The sequence below is a fragment of the Astatotilapia calliptera genome, chromosome 18 (assembly GCF_964374335.1).
Source record: "Astatotilapia calliptera chromosome 18, fAstCal68.1, whole genome shotgun sequence".
Taxonomy (NCBI): Eukaryota; Metazoa; Chordata; class Actinopteri; order Cichliformes; family Cichlidae; genus Astatotilapia; species Astatotilapia calliptera.
In genome coordinates, this window is record NC_137439.1 from 15466658 (window position 1) to 15483672 (window position 17015).

The 17015-nt window shown below is 38.6% G+C and overlaps 1 protein-coding gene across 7 annotated transcripts; it reads left to right on the forward strand.

Moving 5' to 3' along the window:
• The first annotated feature begins 902 nt into the window (after positions 1-902).
• Positions 903-14304, forward strand: LOC145421674 (uncharacterized). 7 transcript variants are annotated; one of them, XR_013903031.1, is made up of 6 exons: positions 904-1768; positions 2487-2514; positions 2943-11281; positions 12549-12665; positions 12782-12885; positions 12990-14304. XR_013903031.1 is itself a non-coding variant. In XM_080292219.1 (4 exons), the coding sequence occupies exon 3, from the start codon at positions 3749-3751 to the stop codon at positions 11261-11263; it is 7515 nt and encodes a 2504-aa protein (XP_080148345.1). In that variant the 5' UTR covers positions 904-1768; positions 2487-2514; positions 2943-3748; the 3' UTR covers positions 11264-11281; positions 12549-14304. The 7 variants fall into 7 exon arrangements, 2 of the variants coding, with proteins under 2 accessions (XP_080148345.1, XP_080148346.1); XR_013903033.1 differs by having other exon boundaries at positions 903-1768; positions 2943-10578; positions 10901-10981; positions 12549-14304; XR_013903030.1 differs by having other exon boundaries at positions 12549-12885.
• Positions 14305-17015: the final 2711 nt, after the last annotated feature.

Below are 17015 nucleotides of genomic sequence, written 5' to 3' on the forward strand. Positions count from 1 at the left end.
TCTCATTCAAAATTTTTAACTGAAAATTCAGCAATTAATTCATTTCAGTGCATACATTCAGATTCAAGCATTCACACTGCAGTTTCTTCAGAAAATGCACTTTCTAGTTATTATTATCTATTCCGTACGTTTTTTGAAAGCCTACTCCTTCAAAACCGTTCAACTTAGAAAAACCATTCAAACACCGTTAGATTCCTATTCTTTTGGACAACACTGCTTCTATTTTTCATATTTTTAACATTTATATTTTTAATTTTATTCAACTTTATTCAACAAAAATTTATAATGTATTTCAATGGGGAGACCCTTCAAATCCTCATTCAACTTACTCATTTTTAAACTCTTACTACTTCCACATACATTGACATAGAGCCACCATTCAAACTTTAAAACGAAGACAAGACATTCTACTATTCAACTTGTATTTATCTTTTCAATATCTATTATACTTTTTCTTCAGTTCCAGTTTAAGTTTCATGATGTTTTTTCACCCGTTTCAAAATTTATAATGGGTGTGTATGGGACGGAATGTTGGGGCTAGAGTGAGACAGCTCAACTGCTAGAGTGAGAGGAGCAAAAAAAATAATCTTAAAATCTTTTTTAAAACTGCTGCTGTGTCCGCAGCGTTTGCTCTACAGGTATGATTTTACCCTCAAAACGTAGCCATCGCTGTCCTCTTTCATCCAATGTGTTTACTATTGTACTAGGTGTTATGGTTCTTTCATAAATGTCACCAATGCACAGCCTCCTCCCTCCAACTCTTCCATAGACTCTAATGTTAAAATGGCTCAGAAGGTTCGTTTGAAAATCAGAAGAGCATGGTGTCTTTCCACTGTCACCACGTCCATATAATAAACTCCACAGACATGAAAACTGAGAATTCAGTAGACTAGACATTGCTGTCGCTCACGGTGAAAGAATTTTGTCAACACGACATGTACTTTTCATTTGGGAAGAATTTGTTTCGGCCTGACTTTTCTGTTCATTTTAAGCAGCAAAAGTGAGGTGCATGTCTGTGTCGTGTGTATGGAGCCATTGGGTGCAGTTACTATAGCAACCAGGCTCACATCTGCCTGCTTAACGAGCTCTCTCTCACTCTGCCAAGGTTAAACCTAAAAATGTTAGATTGTAGTAAGATTAACTTTTTCAATAGTACAATAAGACAGATTTGACAGGGTTTTGCCACAGATTAATAGTTTGTCACTAGTTAGTATATGCCAACTAAGTAGAGCATTGTGATTGGCACAAAGGTTTTTCAGATCTGGGCAGTTGGAGTCAGTTGATGACTTCAAAATCATCCTTTCTGACTGGATAATTAAAGCTCTCAGCATCTATTGGTCTGTAGTTAATTTCCCCACCTTTTAACTAACGTTTAACTAATCTAATCTCATTTAATGTTTCTGTTTATAGTCTGTATAGTTTATCTCCCCACGAATACACTCAAAGTAGTCTTAAAATAAAACCCACAAAACAGTTCAAGATTTAATACTTTTTATTTGCTCATTTAATGCCAGTTGCCCTGTTTTTCTGTATGTCACTCATTCGCTTATACTTGGGCAAAAAGTACCAATTTGTACACTAGTATAGTGTATTTTTTCCCTCTATCTCTCTATGTCTGTCACACACAGAGACCAACACACAGACATGTATATGCTCATTATTGCTGTTCAAACTGATGGTCAAATTTCCAAGCACCACCTGAACGCCTCATCTGTTTTTAACCTATCACTGGACCAACTGTCGTCATTCCGCTTCGCTCTCTGCTGTGGTAAGTACAGTACACTCAGTACTGCAGTGTTTTATTTTTATGATGGAAAAAATACATGTTTGACATTTAAACTCACATATCAAGTCCAACAGAGTTAAAAAGAATTCAAAGAAGAAAGAAAAAAGAATAACCTTCGCTATCATTTATATACGTTTATGATGTTTTGCTGTTAGCAGCAGTGCTAACGCTAGCTTCGATGCTAATGCTAGCAACAATGCTAATGCTAGCAACAATGCTAACGCTAGCTATAGTGCTAACACTAGCCTTAGCACTTGTTAACTGACAAAAATAATATTCCTGTGATATTTCTTGCCGGTCAGTGAGACAAAAGTAAGAAATGAGCTTTATTATTGCCATTGTGGCTCAGTTTTAACAGTAAGAGTGCTAGCGCTAGTAGCATTGCTAACGCTAGCTGCAATGCTAACGCTAGCTGCATTGCTAACACTAACTGAAGTGCTAATGCTAGCCGGAATGCTAGCGCTAGCAGCAATGCTAAGGCTAGTAACAGTCTAACAGTAGCCTTACATAAGTGGCAATACTTCAGTTAATTAGTTTGAATTGTAAAATGGCTGCTGTATCAGTTGGTGTGCTATATTACTCTATAATTACCCTGCTGACTATAAGTTCAGTGTATCATGTTGTGTGGGCTTTGTATTTCTGTTAGTCTGATAACACTGTACAGACAACTAACGTATTATTTCTCGTGTTACACTTTCAGGAACCTGACTGACACTGTGCTTTGCCTGGTAGGTGTGCACATACTGTAAGAGAAGTAGACCAAAATAATAAAATAATCTGACTAATATAAGATGTAAAGTGATGGGTTCAAACTTTGTGCTAGACCTTTTAAACACAATTTTATAATAAATACACATAAGTGCAGCTTAACAATTGGGCTAAAATATTTTTTTCGTACATTTTTGTAGTCACACTACATGTGATTAATTAATGATTCACTCAATCATATTTGTATTTAAAAATATTATTGCTGAATTTAATTAAATATTTATTCCTTTAAAAAGTGCCCAATTATGCAACTTTTTGCACATGGCAGCCGACAACAGTTTAGCTTGAATATTTGTTTTGTCCTTTTTCAGTAGTCACAATTAGTTCATACAATTACCATGTGATATAATTTTAATAAAATAATTTTTTTCTTGTTTTTTGTTCACAGTGTGCAGAAGAAGAACAAGGACCAGATCTCCAGTCTTCTCTCTCACATCCCAACCCCCCAACCCCTCTATCCTCTGTCCTGCTCCACCTGTTGTCTCTGCCTTCTTTCCATCTGTATTTCACTCTGTGGTTTGTGAGAAATTTTGCCAAACCAACAATCCTTTTGCGGTTTGATTTAAAGCCGTGTCTCTCCTGCTCTGTCTGTTCTCTCTGCTAAATTTTCTCTCTACCTGTTTTTCACTCTTGGCTTGCTGCTGAAAAACGCCAAGCCAACAAAGCAATAAAGAGTGCATATTTTGCCTCAACCTATGAACAAACTGAACAAACAAAGAAAAATCTGCGGTTTGATTTAAAGCCGTGTCTCTCCTGCTCTGTCTGTTCTCACTGCTAAATTTTCTCTCTACCTGTTTTTCACTCTTGGCTTGCTGCTGAAAAACGCCAAGCCATTAAAGCAATAAAGAGTGCATATATTGCCTCTACCTGAGAACAAACTGAACAAACAAAGAAAACTAATTCACGGTTTGATTGTGATTTCCCAGCCGTGTCTCTCCTGCTCTGCCTGTTCTCTCTTCTAAATTTTCTCTCTACCTGTTTTTCACTCTTGGCTTGCTGCTAAGTTGTGCCAAGCCAATAAAGAGAGTGCATAATATTCTCTCAACTGAAGAACAAACTGTCAAACGAAAGACAACTGTTTAAGACAAATAAAAACTGAAATATAAAAACAAAGACAACATCTCCTGGTGTGTGCCACTCTTATCTTGTGAACAATTTTTCTAAAGACTAAGAAACACTTGCAGGTGTGTGAAAATGCCAAGGAAGCAGAAAAAGTCACAAGCTGCAAAACAACGCTGGAAAAAGTTTCATGAGTTTCACAGTGTACCAACATGTGAACAAGCTGAGTTTGATTTTCCTCAGAGCTCTGCAGAAGACAGTGTGTCTACAAAGACCAATTCTGACAGTGTCAAACAGGCAGGTCAACATGTTCCTGCACATGTACAACAGGTATCTTATGCTGATGCTGTAAAGAGTGGACTGCAGCATGAATTTAATGAACAACATGAGGTGTCATGTGACCCACAGGTGGGTTATGCTGATTTTTTGAAAAGAGGCTGTCACAGTGATGTGGCAGGACCATCTCATGCAGAAAGACTGAACCTTGAAAACCAGCCCTCTGTTATACATGTCTGTGCATCTCGCAGCCAGGCTCATCCTAAATATGGAGACTCCAGAAACAAGCAGTGCACATGTAACTCACTCACATTTCTTGCTTTCCTTCATGAGAATGAAAACATGACTACAGCTGACCTAAATCTGGTCTTGGATAAAGGTGATGTGATGTACAAAGAGGCCAAGAAAAGATTTCCTAAAAATATTCATTTGGCAACCGATGAGCTGCCAGACAAAGTTGATGCTCGCAGGTCTATGTATGATGTCGACATGACACAGCCTTCCCGGTATGGGACATTTGAAGAACCTCCAGAGGAGGCAGTAGATACCTTTCTGAGCTTAGAAGCAGGACTGAGCTGCCTGTTGTCAGATGTGCAGTATGCCTTACTGATTATGAGTGGATTGTGTATCGCAGTGTTCAGATCCACATCAGGCATATATGGTTTCTTTGACCCACACCCCAGAACACCCAGTGGTCTTCCTCTACTACTACAGTCACGTAATCGTGGTACAGCTGTGATGCTGAAATTCACACTCCTCAGTGACATGATTAAGAGGCTCCAAGATTCTTATGAAATGATGGAGATATCACCCTCTTGTAACTATGAACTGAAGCCTGTGCAGTTCTACAGTATAAGCACAGTCAACCTGAGTGATACTATCACAGACACAGTCTGCAGACCAACAGCTGCCACTGCTGTGGCACCTACTCACTCTGATACAACTGTTGATGAAGCAAACCCCTCTACTCCAAGGAGAAACACAACCACTGATCCGACTGAAAATATCTTTTGTCAAATGTCCATTTGTACGCCACTGGTGAAACAAAAAGAAGTCCACATGACTCAGTTCACATCATATGAAGATCAGAATGAACCTCCTAATATACCAACTGAAGAACTATGCAGTGAATTAAGTTTCCTTCCATCAAGTGATGCTTTTTCATGTCAATCAAATGCTGCCATAACAAATGTTGCTGCCTGTGACCTTTCTGATATAGTTTTACAAAAACTGAAAAAAGTTAATAAACAACAAAGGAACAAAATGAAAAGAAGATTAATGGCATCAGAGAAACCCAGAAATCAGAGAAAAGAAAACCAAAAAAGGAAAGAACAACAAAAGTATGCTTCAAATAAAGATTACAAAGAAAAGAAAAAATCTTGCACAAGCGAGACATATAAAAACAATCCTGAAGTTAGACAAAAACAACAACAGTATATGAAAAGACGTTACTGTGAAAATGATGAATTCAGACAGAAACAACAGCAATATATTAGAAGACGTTACTGTGAAAATGATGAATTCAGACAGAAACAACAGCAATATATTAGAAGACGTTACTGTGAAAATGATGAATTCAGACAGAAACAACAGCAATATATTAGAAGACGTTACTGTGAAAATGATGAATTCAGACAGAAACAACAGCAATATATTAGAAGACGTTACTGTGAAAATGATGAATTCAGAAAGAAACAAAAACAATATGTTAAAAAACGTTTTTCTGAGAATGCTACAGTTAGAAAGAAACAACAACAATATATTAAAAGACGCTACTGTGACAATGCTGAATTTAGACAAAAACAAAAAAACTATATCACTAAAAGGTATCAAGAGAGCCCAGATTTCAGAGAGAGACAGAGATCTCGAGTGACTCAGCGTTATGCACGTGATAACGCATTCAGAGTAAGACACAAACAACTAATGAAACAACTAATGCGAGACAGGTATCAAAGTAATCTTGCCTTCAGGATTATGCACAATATGAGATGTGCAATGAAAATAAAAAGGAAATACAGATGGGTGAACAGACAAACCCAAGAGAGTGACAACAGTGTGATCAACGAGGCCATATCTGTGTTCAAATCACAAATCAAAGCTGGACCATCATACCCATGTACTGTATGTTTCAAGGCTTCATTTCCAAACCAAGTACGACCCTGCAGAAGGTCAAATTATGTCAAAAACCCACATGTAGTTACAACATGTTTGACAGGAAAGTTTGTTCATGTTTGTGATGAAAACTGCAGAAATGAGCAGTGCAATGTTCCCGATGAGAGAAAGAGAGAGTGGATTTGTCACACCTGCCACGATCATCTTAAAAATGGATCCATGCCAGCACTTGCTGTTGCCAATAAGTTGGATCTTGCTGATATTCCAGCTGAACTTTCTGATCTCAACATACTGGAGAGACATCTCATAGCCAAGTGCATACCATTTGCCAAGATCATTCCTCTTCCCAAAGGCAGACAAAGAGCAATTAGAGGAAATGTGGTCTGTGTCCCATCAGAGGTACAGGAAACTGTTGAAACACTACCTCGATTGAGAATTAATTCTCAGGTCATGAGAGTAAAATTGAAGAGACGCTTGTCTTACAAAGGTCATCAGCTGTTTCAGACTGTAAGCTGGTCTAAACTTGTGCAAGCACTGCATAAACTCAAGCAGATTCATCCACAGTATAAGGATGTGAGCATCAGAGATGATGCTGAGCTGTGTGATCCAACTCTTCCTGATGAAGATGATGAGGATGATGATGATGAAAACATGAATGAGGACGATTATGATGAGGCTGATTTAATGGAAATTGACAGCTGTGAGAAAAATGCACTGAGTGAAGCACAAAATATAAATGAACAGGACATTGACATGTTACCCTGTGATGGTGAACAATCGCATGAACAGATGAGAGATGATTCAGAGCAAGCAGATGGACTGACTAATGGTGGTTTTGCACTCGAGTCCTGTTTGCAGCCCCCTGATGTGGCTGAGGAGATATTATGTTTCAGTGAAGGAATCTACTCTGTTGCTCCTGCAGAGAGAAACAATCCAATAAGTTTTTTCAAAACACCTAAACTGGAGGCCATGGCCTTCCCTGTGCAGTTTCCTACAGGCCAAAACACACTTGATGAAAGAAGGCTGATCAAAGTATCCCCCAGTGGGTATTTCAAATCAAGACTTTTCTGCATTGATGATCGTTTTGCCAAAGACACAAACTATTTATTCTTTGCACAGTTTGTGACTGAAATACACTTGGCTACATCCAGCATGACAGTACAGTTAAGGAAGGCAAAGCCTCTGACCAGAGATGGTAGAAAAATAACCTCAGGCATGTTACAAGATAAACATGAGGTGGAGAAACTGGTGCGAAATAAAGATGCAGTGAGATTCATGCAGCCTCTGAGAGGAACCCCAGCCTATTGGGAGAAAACAACAAGAGATCTTTTTGCCATGATCAGACAGTTGGGAACTCCCACGTTCTTTTGCACATTTTCAGCTGCTGAAATGCGCTGGCCTGAAGTGATCGAGGCAATAACAAGGCAGCAAGGTGAACAAGTGAATTTTGAAGGACTCGACTGGTCAGCAAAGTGTGACATCCTGAGAAGCAATCCTGTCACAACAATGCGCATGTTTGACAAGAGAGTTGAAGCATTATTCAGAGATTTACTCTTATCTCCCGCAGAGCCACTTGGCAAAGTCATTGACTACTTTTACAGAGTTGAGTTTCAGCACAGAGGAAGCCCACACATACACTGCCTCCTGTGGGTAGAAGGTGCTCCTGTGTTTGAGGAGGATGATGAGCAAACTGTTCTTGATTTTATAAACAAATACATCACAGCTCAGCTGCCTGATCCACATAAACAACCTGAACTGTACAAAAAAGTAACAGAAGTGCAAAAACACAGTAAGAACCACACAAAGACGTGCTTTAGGAGTTTAAGCTCCGGGTGCCGTTTTGGTTTTCCCAAACCACCCTGCAATGAGACAATGATCACAAGACCCAGTGAGGATGATGCACTGGAAGTAGAAACGGCAAAGAACAAGCTCAGACCACTGAACCAGCTGCTGAATGAACCTGAAACTGCTTCCATGAGTTTAGAGCAGCTCTTGGAAAGATGCAAGTTGACACATGCAGAATATGAGAGATACCTGAATAAAATGAACATGAGGAGTACGATCATACTAAAGCGTGATCCAAAAGACTCTTGGATAAACGGCTATAATCCACATCTGCTTGAAGCCTGGAACAGTAATATCGACATAAGCTTTGTTTTAGATGCTTTTGGTGCTGCAAATTATTTAATGAAATATATATCAAAAAAAGAGGGCGGGCTATCTGAGTACCTGAAAACTGTCATTGAGAACTCCCATAAAGACAGTGTAAATGAGTGCGATGAAATGAGAGCCGTCATGCAGGCATATTCAAAGAAGCGAGAGATCAGTGCACAGGAGTGTGTTGCTCGTGCATGTGGTCTTCACATGAAGCAATGCTCACGTGCTGTAATATTCATTCCAACTGATGATAATCCTGTGAAAATGAGTCGTCCCCTGTCAGTTCTGGACAACACAACACCTGAGTCTTCCAATGTTTGGATGACATCTTTGAATGACAAATACAAAGCCAGACCTGAAACACCAGAGTATGAGGAGATGTGCATGGCAGACTTTGCTGCTACTTGCAGGATTGTCTATGGCCAACAGAAAAAAGGTAAAGATGTTTTGCCCCTTCTCAATGAGATGGGGTTTGTGCAAAGGCGCAAAAACAATAAGCCTGCTATCATCAGATTTCACCGCTGCTCACAAGAAAAACATCCAGAGCAATATTACGGAAGACTGCTTAAACTGTACCTTCCTCATCGTTCAGACCACGAACTGAAAACACCATCGTTGCCAACCTATCAGGCTTTCTATGGTGCTGGCTGTGTACAGCTACCAGGTACTGACCATCTTGAGTACGTGCAACACATTGTCAAAAGAAACAGAGAAAAATATGAGAAAAACAGTGAGGAGATCGAGAGCGCTGTTGAGGAATATGAGCAGAACAGAGGTGTGACTGACGAATGGTGTAATCTGGCACCTGAATCAGATCTCGTAAGGTTGCCACTTGTTGAACAAGAAAGAGAGCGAGACAATGAAAATGAACAGGAAGATGTGCCCGACTACAGCCGTCAGGCTGATGCTTCAACAGAAGTCAGAGCCATCAGGGAACCCCCTGCTATTGATCCCACATTGTTACGTCAGATGTTTCAGAATCTGAACAAGAAGCAAGCCTGCATATTTTATGCAGTTAGAGACTGGTGCATTAAAAGAGTCTGTGCTCTAAATCCAGAGCAGTTTTTCTTTTATATTAATGGTGGTGCTGGAACAGGAAAATCACATCTTATCAAATGCATCTACTCAGAAGCATCTAAGATACTGAGCAAAGTGCCCAGATATGCAGACGACGTTGACATATCAAAACCCACTGTCCTGTTAACTGCTTTCACTGGGACTGCAGCTTTTAACATTTCTGGAACAACACTGCATTCTCTTCTCAAGCTGCCTAGAAGCTTAAAACCTCCCATTCAGGGACTTGGCAATCAGCTGGATGAAGTCAGATCAGAACTTTTGAATGCTGAAATAATCGTCATTGACGAAGTGTCTATGGTGTCAAGACATCTGTTTGCATATGTAGATGCAAGACTCAAACAGATCAAAGGGACTCGGAGACCCTTTGGAGGCATGTCAGTCATTGCTGTCGGAGACTTCTATCAGCTACCCCCAGTGCGACAGTCTAAACCTCTCTGTGTGCACGACCCGTCTGAGATCGACCTGTGGCGGGAGCATTTTCAGATGATCACTCTGACTGAGATTATGCGTCAGAAAGATGATGTTGTCTTTGCAGAGATGCTGAACAGAATTCGTGTGAAAGGAAAGTTGGATGAGCTTTGCGAAGCAGATAGAAATTTGTTGTCACAGGCCATAACTGAACCAGCCCTTTGTCCAACTGATGCGTTGCACATTTTTGCAACTAATAAAGAAGTGGATGCACACAACTCTGCAACACTGGCTCTGCTCCACACTCATATCATTGACATCCATGCAGATGATTATAGAAAAGATCCTAGAACTGGCAGAATGGCACTTCAAGACAGACCATTGAAAGGAGGTAAAAACGAGTTACCAGACACACTGAAAGTTGCAGAAGGAGCTCGTGTCATGCTCACCAGAAACATTGACATACAAAATGGTTTGGTTAATGGAGCTTTTGGAATACTACTTAGAGTAGTTCACTCTGAAAACGACCAACACATCATCAAGCTTGGACTTAAAATGGATAATGAGACATCTGGAAAGAATAACCGCACACCAGCAGACGACATGGTGTACATTGAGAGAGCAGAGGAGAATCTGAAGCAGAAAGGAGTGGTACGAAGACAGTTCCCAGTGAAGCTGGCCTTTGCATGTACAATACATAAGGTACAGGGTATGACAACTACATCAGCTGTTGTCTCTCTTAAGAGCATTTTTGAGCCCGGCATGGCCTACGTAGCTGTCAGTAGAGTGACGTCTCTCAGTGGACTGTATCTTCTTGATATGGAAGAGAAAAAAATATTCACCAACCCAGAAATCACTGCAGCGCTTGAGAACATGAGACAAGCCAACCTTGATGACATGATGCCTCTTCTACACGTGAGGCAAACACTGAGCAGGTCAGAGGTTTTCACCATTGTTCATCATAATACAGAGGGACTGCCAGCTCACATTAATGACATCAAAAGTCACCATGAATTGTGTCTAGCAGATGTTTTGTGCCTAACAGAAACACACCTGCGGGGCTCTTTTGTCGCAGAGAGTCTCCACTTGGAAAATTACAATTTGTTCAAACGCAACAGACACCTGTCCTACACAAACTTTCCCCAGATGGCAAACAGAAGTGGTGGTGGAGTTGCTGTTTATGTGAAAAGTGACATTCAAGTGCATGAAAAACAGTACATCCATAATGTAACTGACCTTGAATTTCTGGCTTTAAAGGTTGAAGCACCAGTCAGTGCTCTGATTGCAGTTGTATACAGACCTCCAGACTACACTCTGAGGCCATTCCTGAAAAACCTGGTAAGCCTATTAGACTCATTGGAGATCATGGACTGTCATCCCATCATAGTTTGTGGTGATTTTAATGAGAATGTTTTATCCAGTGCAAACAAACCAATCCTGGAGCTGTTTGAGTCTAGGGGATACGCACAGGTCATCACTGCCCCTACCACAGAGAAGAACACACTGCTTGACCTAATTTTCATTTCTCAGTCAGATCGATGTCTCCATTCTGGAGTCATGAAGACATACCATAGTTACCATGACCCAGTATACTGTGTATTGTCCTGTGATGATTCATGATCTAGATCTTTGAATACAGTAAGTAATTTCTATATTTTTGAATGACTTAAGAAAGTAGAGCGATATTTAAAAGTTGACGCCCTGCATTGCAGTATAATGGTTGAATTGTTTACATAAAATACAATTACATGAATTAAGTAATGATATCAGTAAAAGATGACAATTTTATTTATTACAGAAAATCTAAAATTCACTAACAGTAACCTATAAATGTCAGAAAAATCAAATATAGCAGTTTGAAACGAACAGTGTAGGCATATCCTCTCTGCAGCCAGGCTTCAACATCCTGCCAGGCTGCCCCAGTCTCACTGTGGCTGGGAGGGAGGGAGGGTGGACCAGAGGATTGCCTACACAACACATAAATGTTCAACAGCTTCTTCATTGTTTCTGAGAGAACAATAATGACTAAAGGTTGCTTTTTAAAAAACAAACAAACAAACAAACAAACAAACAAACAAACAAACAAACAAACAAACAAACCTAATTACAGCAATAATGACAGTTAAGCCACTTTATGTGTGCCTCTATTTTGAAATACTATTTACAAAAATGTTATTATTTTGGTTTGTTATAAACTTTAAACTTTTTCAAAAGTATACGATTATATTTTTGGACAAATCTTTCAATGAAACATACATTTTTATGAGCTTTTATCATGTTTCGGCCAGTGCAATCATCAGGGTGGGTCTGGGTTGATAACTGCACATTTCTGGCCAGAAATGTTTCAGCAGTGTTACATAAGTAGTACATATGTAACACTTGCTTTCTGTTACCAGCTGATACCCTACATTTGTATAGACATTGGATGGTGTGAGGTTGGGGAGTTGAGTGGGGGGGGGGGGGGTTACGGTGGGAGCTGAGGGGGGGGGGGGCGTTAGGTTTCCTTTTTTCTTTTTCTTTTTTAAGAGAGACACAGTCCTCCTGTGTCTTCTCCAAGCTTCACATGTAAGATCCAACAGTGTGAAGCACATAGCAGCTAGAAACTGTAATGCCACAGATCAGAGAGGCTTCATCATCACCATCTTCATCGCCGTACGATTAGAGCGTGAGACTTCACATCTGGAGCACAGGAGACATTCTGTGATAAGTCCTCCTTCTAGCTTGTCCCACAAGCAGTCGGTGAGATTTACTCACAACAAAAAGGGTTAATGACATAATTTCCATGAAAACATGTATTCATTCTTTGTAAAGTGTTTAAATTGTGTTTTCACTTGACCTTAGGAGTGTTAGAGTGTATTGTAATGTCTGTACTCAGGTGTTTCCCTCTGTGATCCATCCCCATCAGAGCTGAGACACTCAGGACTGAACAGACTGCACAGTTTCTGTGACCGAGCCTCCAAAACACCTTCTTTGAAACCACTCATGATAGAAGGGCTTCATATTTGCAGCAGCACTACTACAGGTATTCAGTTTATTACAGGATGTGTTTGTTTCTTAGGACCAGCTCTGAGTGCACACTACCTAACATATACACCTTTCTGTTCATTACAAACCAACTACTCTGGATCATATGGCCAGTTGGCAGGAATGTTGCTGCAGGAAAACATCCCTGGAGATCACCATCATTGTCAGACTGACTGTGCCTCCTCTGTGCAGTGTCAAGATCCTCTCTAAATGAGTGTGTAAGTTAACATTTTCATTATTTTATTCCCTTTGACAAGACAAGTATCACTGATATTTACATTTACAACTACATATGTTCCCGTTTTCTGCTCTTCTTTTAAAGTCCTCAGCTATCCTGCTTCTGTGCTGCTTGCCACACATCAAACACTGGCCGGATGACAGGGAGGATCCACTCTGAAGTCACTGGACATGATGAGGATCATATGGGACTTCATAGTTTCACAGAAACATTGTGCTCTGTGATTACAGGTTTTAAATGGACATAATGACTGCCTCTCTCTGATCAACAGGCTAAAGGATTGTTTTCATTGTTAGTGCTCTGTACAATGTATGCTTATTTAATATTTCATCACAGAGCAAACCTTTATTTATTTAACATTTTTTTATTTTGTTTTAATGTTGAATTAACTGTGGGGATTTTTTTAAGTGGGCACTTGGGATGTCATATGACCAGAAATGTGGTAACTGGAATTCAACAGTATGGAAGAAAAAATCTGCTGAGAACGAAACACATACAAAAACCCCCAAGAAAATTCAAATTCATTCCATGTAATCCAATCTAAAACATTTTAAACTGCTGAACAGCAACACAAACAGTGTTAAAAAACAGTGTTAACAGAATGATTATGATGATTTTGTACCAAAGTTTCAGGTCACATGGCACACCTAGTGTGTAGTGTGGGGTATCAGCTGGTAAGTATAGGTTTTTTCATATTTGTGTCCTTAGAGTTTAGATAGATAAAGCCTTGTGTATAATAATTAGTCATAACCACAACTCAAAGTCAGGGACTAACTAAATTTGGGACTTTGTGTCTGAGCCCAGGTTAAAACAATGTGTAAAAAAGCATTTAGTGGCATGGCTGAACAATGCTGTAAACTATTGATACTTATTTATCCATGTTCACAAAAAGGACTAATGTGTTTATTTGATTATTTGCATGTGTTAAACTGTGTCACCACCTTAGGCTTTCATTTGAGTTTACTCACAAATCTCTATACAGTTCTCTTTTACCACTGTGTGGATTCTGTTTACATTAAAACATAAAAAAGAATGAGTAATAAAAAGATGTGTAGACAGATCAGAAGATTAAGTAGACCGATAGAAACAGCTGTTCAGCCATGTTCTAAGAAACCAACACAATTTAAAGGTTCAGGATTGTGGTTTTAAAAGTTGAATTTTCATGTATTTCATATGTTGCTCATTATTTTTTATTTAGTTATTTAATTTAGTTATTTTTCTTTATTCTACCAGTCCTTTTCAGAAAGAAGCTGTAAAATATGACTTAAGATTTTTATGTTATTTTCTATGACATACAAAACAAATTGATGTATGTAATACTATTAAACATGATATACACATGTGTATATGTCTGAAAAACATCATGCTGTATATTAAAGTTTGTATTTTCTGCAGAATGTTTGTTCATCTTTTAAGTTCATTTCAATTAGAAGAATATGAACTTTTAATATTCATTCAGAGGTTTTCTGACTCTAAATTTTCTTTTGTCATTACTCATCTTTTTATTATTTACATTTTAAACATGCTTAGCTTTTTCCAACTTCTTCTGTGTGAACATCAGCTTTCAAAGGTTCTGCACTTTTATTTTCAGGTTAAAAATTCTGTATTTTCCAGCTCATTCAGATTTTAAACTTAACATTCAGCAATTAATTCATTTCAGTGCATACATTCAGATTCAAGCATTCACACTGCAGTTTCTTCAGAAAATGCACTTTCTAGTTATTATATTTTATTCTGTATTCCGTACGTTTTTTGTAAGCCTACTCCTTCAAAACCGTTCAACTTAGAAAAACCATTCAAACACCGTTAGATTCCTATTCTTTTGGACAACACTGCTTCTATTTTTCATATTTTTAACATTTATATTTTTAATTTTATTCAACTTTATTCAACAAAAATTTATAATGTATTTCAATGGGGAGACCCTTCAAATCCTCATTCAACTTACTCATTTTTAAACTCTTACTACTTCCACATACATTGACATAGAGCCACCATTCAAACTTTAAAACGAAGACAAGACATTCAACTATTCAACTTGTATTTATCTTTTCAATATCTATTATACTTTTTCTTCAGTTCCAGTTTAAGTTTCATGATGTTTTTTCACCCGTTTCAGAGTTTATAATGGGTGTGTATGGGACGGAATGTTGGGGCTAGAGTGAGGCAGCTCAACTGCTAGAGTGAGAGGAGCAAAAAAATTAATCTTAAAATCTTTTTTAAAACTGCTGCTGTGTCCACAGCGTTTGCTCTACAGGTATGATTTTACCCTCAAAACGTAGCCATGGCTGTCCTCTTTCATCCAATGTGTTTACTATTGTACTAGGTGTTATGGTTCTTTCATAAATGTCACCAATGCACAGCCTCCTCCCTCCAACTCTTCCATAGACTCTAATGTTAAAACGGCTCAGAAGGTTGGTTTGAAAATCAGAAGAGCATGGTGTTTTTATACTGTCACCACGTCCATATAATAAGCTCCACAGGCATGAAAACTGAGAATTAGGTAGACTAGACATTGCTGTCGCTCACGGTGAAAGAATTTTGTCAATACGACTTTTACTTTTCATTTGGGAGCGATTTGTTTCGGCCTGACTTTTCTGTTCATTTTAAGCAGCAAAAGTGAGGTGCATGTCTGTGTGCGTGTGTATGGAGCCATTGGGTGCAGTCACTATAGCAACCAGGCTCACACCTGCCTGCTTAACGAGCTCTGCCTGCCACTGTACCAAGATTCATCTTAAGCACTTCTCTTTCAACTGCTGCTGTGTCCACAGTGTTAAAGCCATCATTTTACCCTCAAAACGTCGCCATCGTTGTTCTTTTTCCAACATCTTGTCTTTCAAAGCTCAGAGATGTAAACTTTTTAAACTGTGTGGGTCCAAGTGGAGGGATCACATTTTAGTCATTCAGTGATTCAAAGAATATGACTTTTTAATATTCTTTCAGATGTTTTCTGACTCTAAATGTTCTTTTCTCATTTCTTAGGTTTTTCTAATTTACAATTAAAACATTTTCAGCTTTTTTCCAACTTCTTCTTCTGTGTAACCTTCAGCTTTTAGCAGTTCAGCACTTTTGTTTTCAGGTTAAATTCGGGTTTTTTTTTTTAATCTCATTCAAGATTTTTAACTTAAATTCAGTAATTAATTCATTTCAGTGCATACATTCAGATTCAAGCATTCACACTGCAGTTTCTTCAGAAAATGCACTTTCTAGTTATATTTTATTTTTCCGTACGTTTTTTGAAAGCCTACTCCTTCAAAACCGTTCAACTTAGAAAAACCATTCAAACACCGTTAGATTCCTATTCTTTTGGACAACATTGCTTCTATTTTTCTCATTTTTAACATTTATATTTTTAATTTTATTCAACTTTTTTCAACAAAAATTTATAATGTATTTCAATGGGGAGACCCTTCAAATTCTCATTCAACTTACTCATTTTTAAACTCTTACTACTTCCACATACGTTGACATAGAGCCACCATTCAAACTTTAAAACGAAGACAAGACATTCAACTATTCAACTTGTATTTATCTTTTCAATATCTATTATACTTTTTCTTCAGTTCCAGTTTAAGTTTCATGATGTTTTTTCACCCGTTTCAAAGTTTATAATGGGTGTGTATGGGACGGAATGTTGGGGCTAGAGTGAGACAGCTCAACTGCTAGAGTGAGAGGAGCAAAAAAATTAATCTTAAAATATTTTTTAAAACTGCTGCTGTGTCCGCAGCGTTTGCTCTACAGGTATGATTTTACCCTCAAAACGTAGCCATCGCTGTCCTCTTTCATCCAATGTGTTTACTATTGTCCTAGGTGTTATGGTTCTTTCATAAATGTCACCAATGCACAGCCTCCTCCCTCCAACTCTTCCATAGACTCTAATGTTAAAATGGCTCAGAAGGTTCGTTTGAAAATCAGAAGAGCATGGTGTCTTTCCACTGTCACCACGTCCATATAATAAGCTCCACAGACATGAAAACTGAGAATTAGGTAGACTAGACATTGCTGTCGCTCACGGTGAAAGAATTTTGTCAATACGACTTTTACTTTTCATTTGGGAACGATTTGTTTCGGCCTGACTTTTCTGTTCATTTTAAGCAGCAAAAGTGAGGT

What these genes read in the sequence shown, in the direction of transcription:
- LOC145421674 (XM_080292219.1), top strand. Translation starts at nt 3,749, where the DNA reads ATGCCAAGGAAGCAGAAAAAGTCACAAGCTGCAAAACAACGCTGGAAA.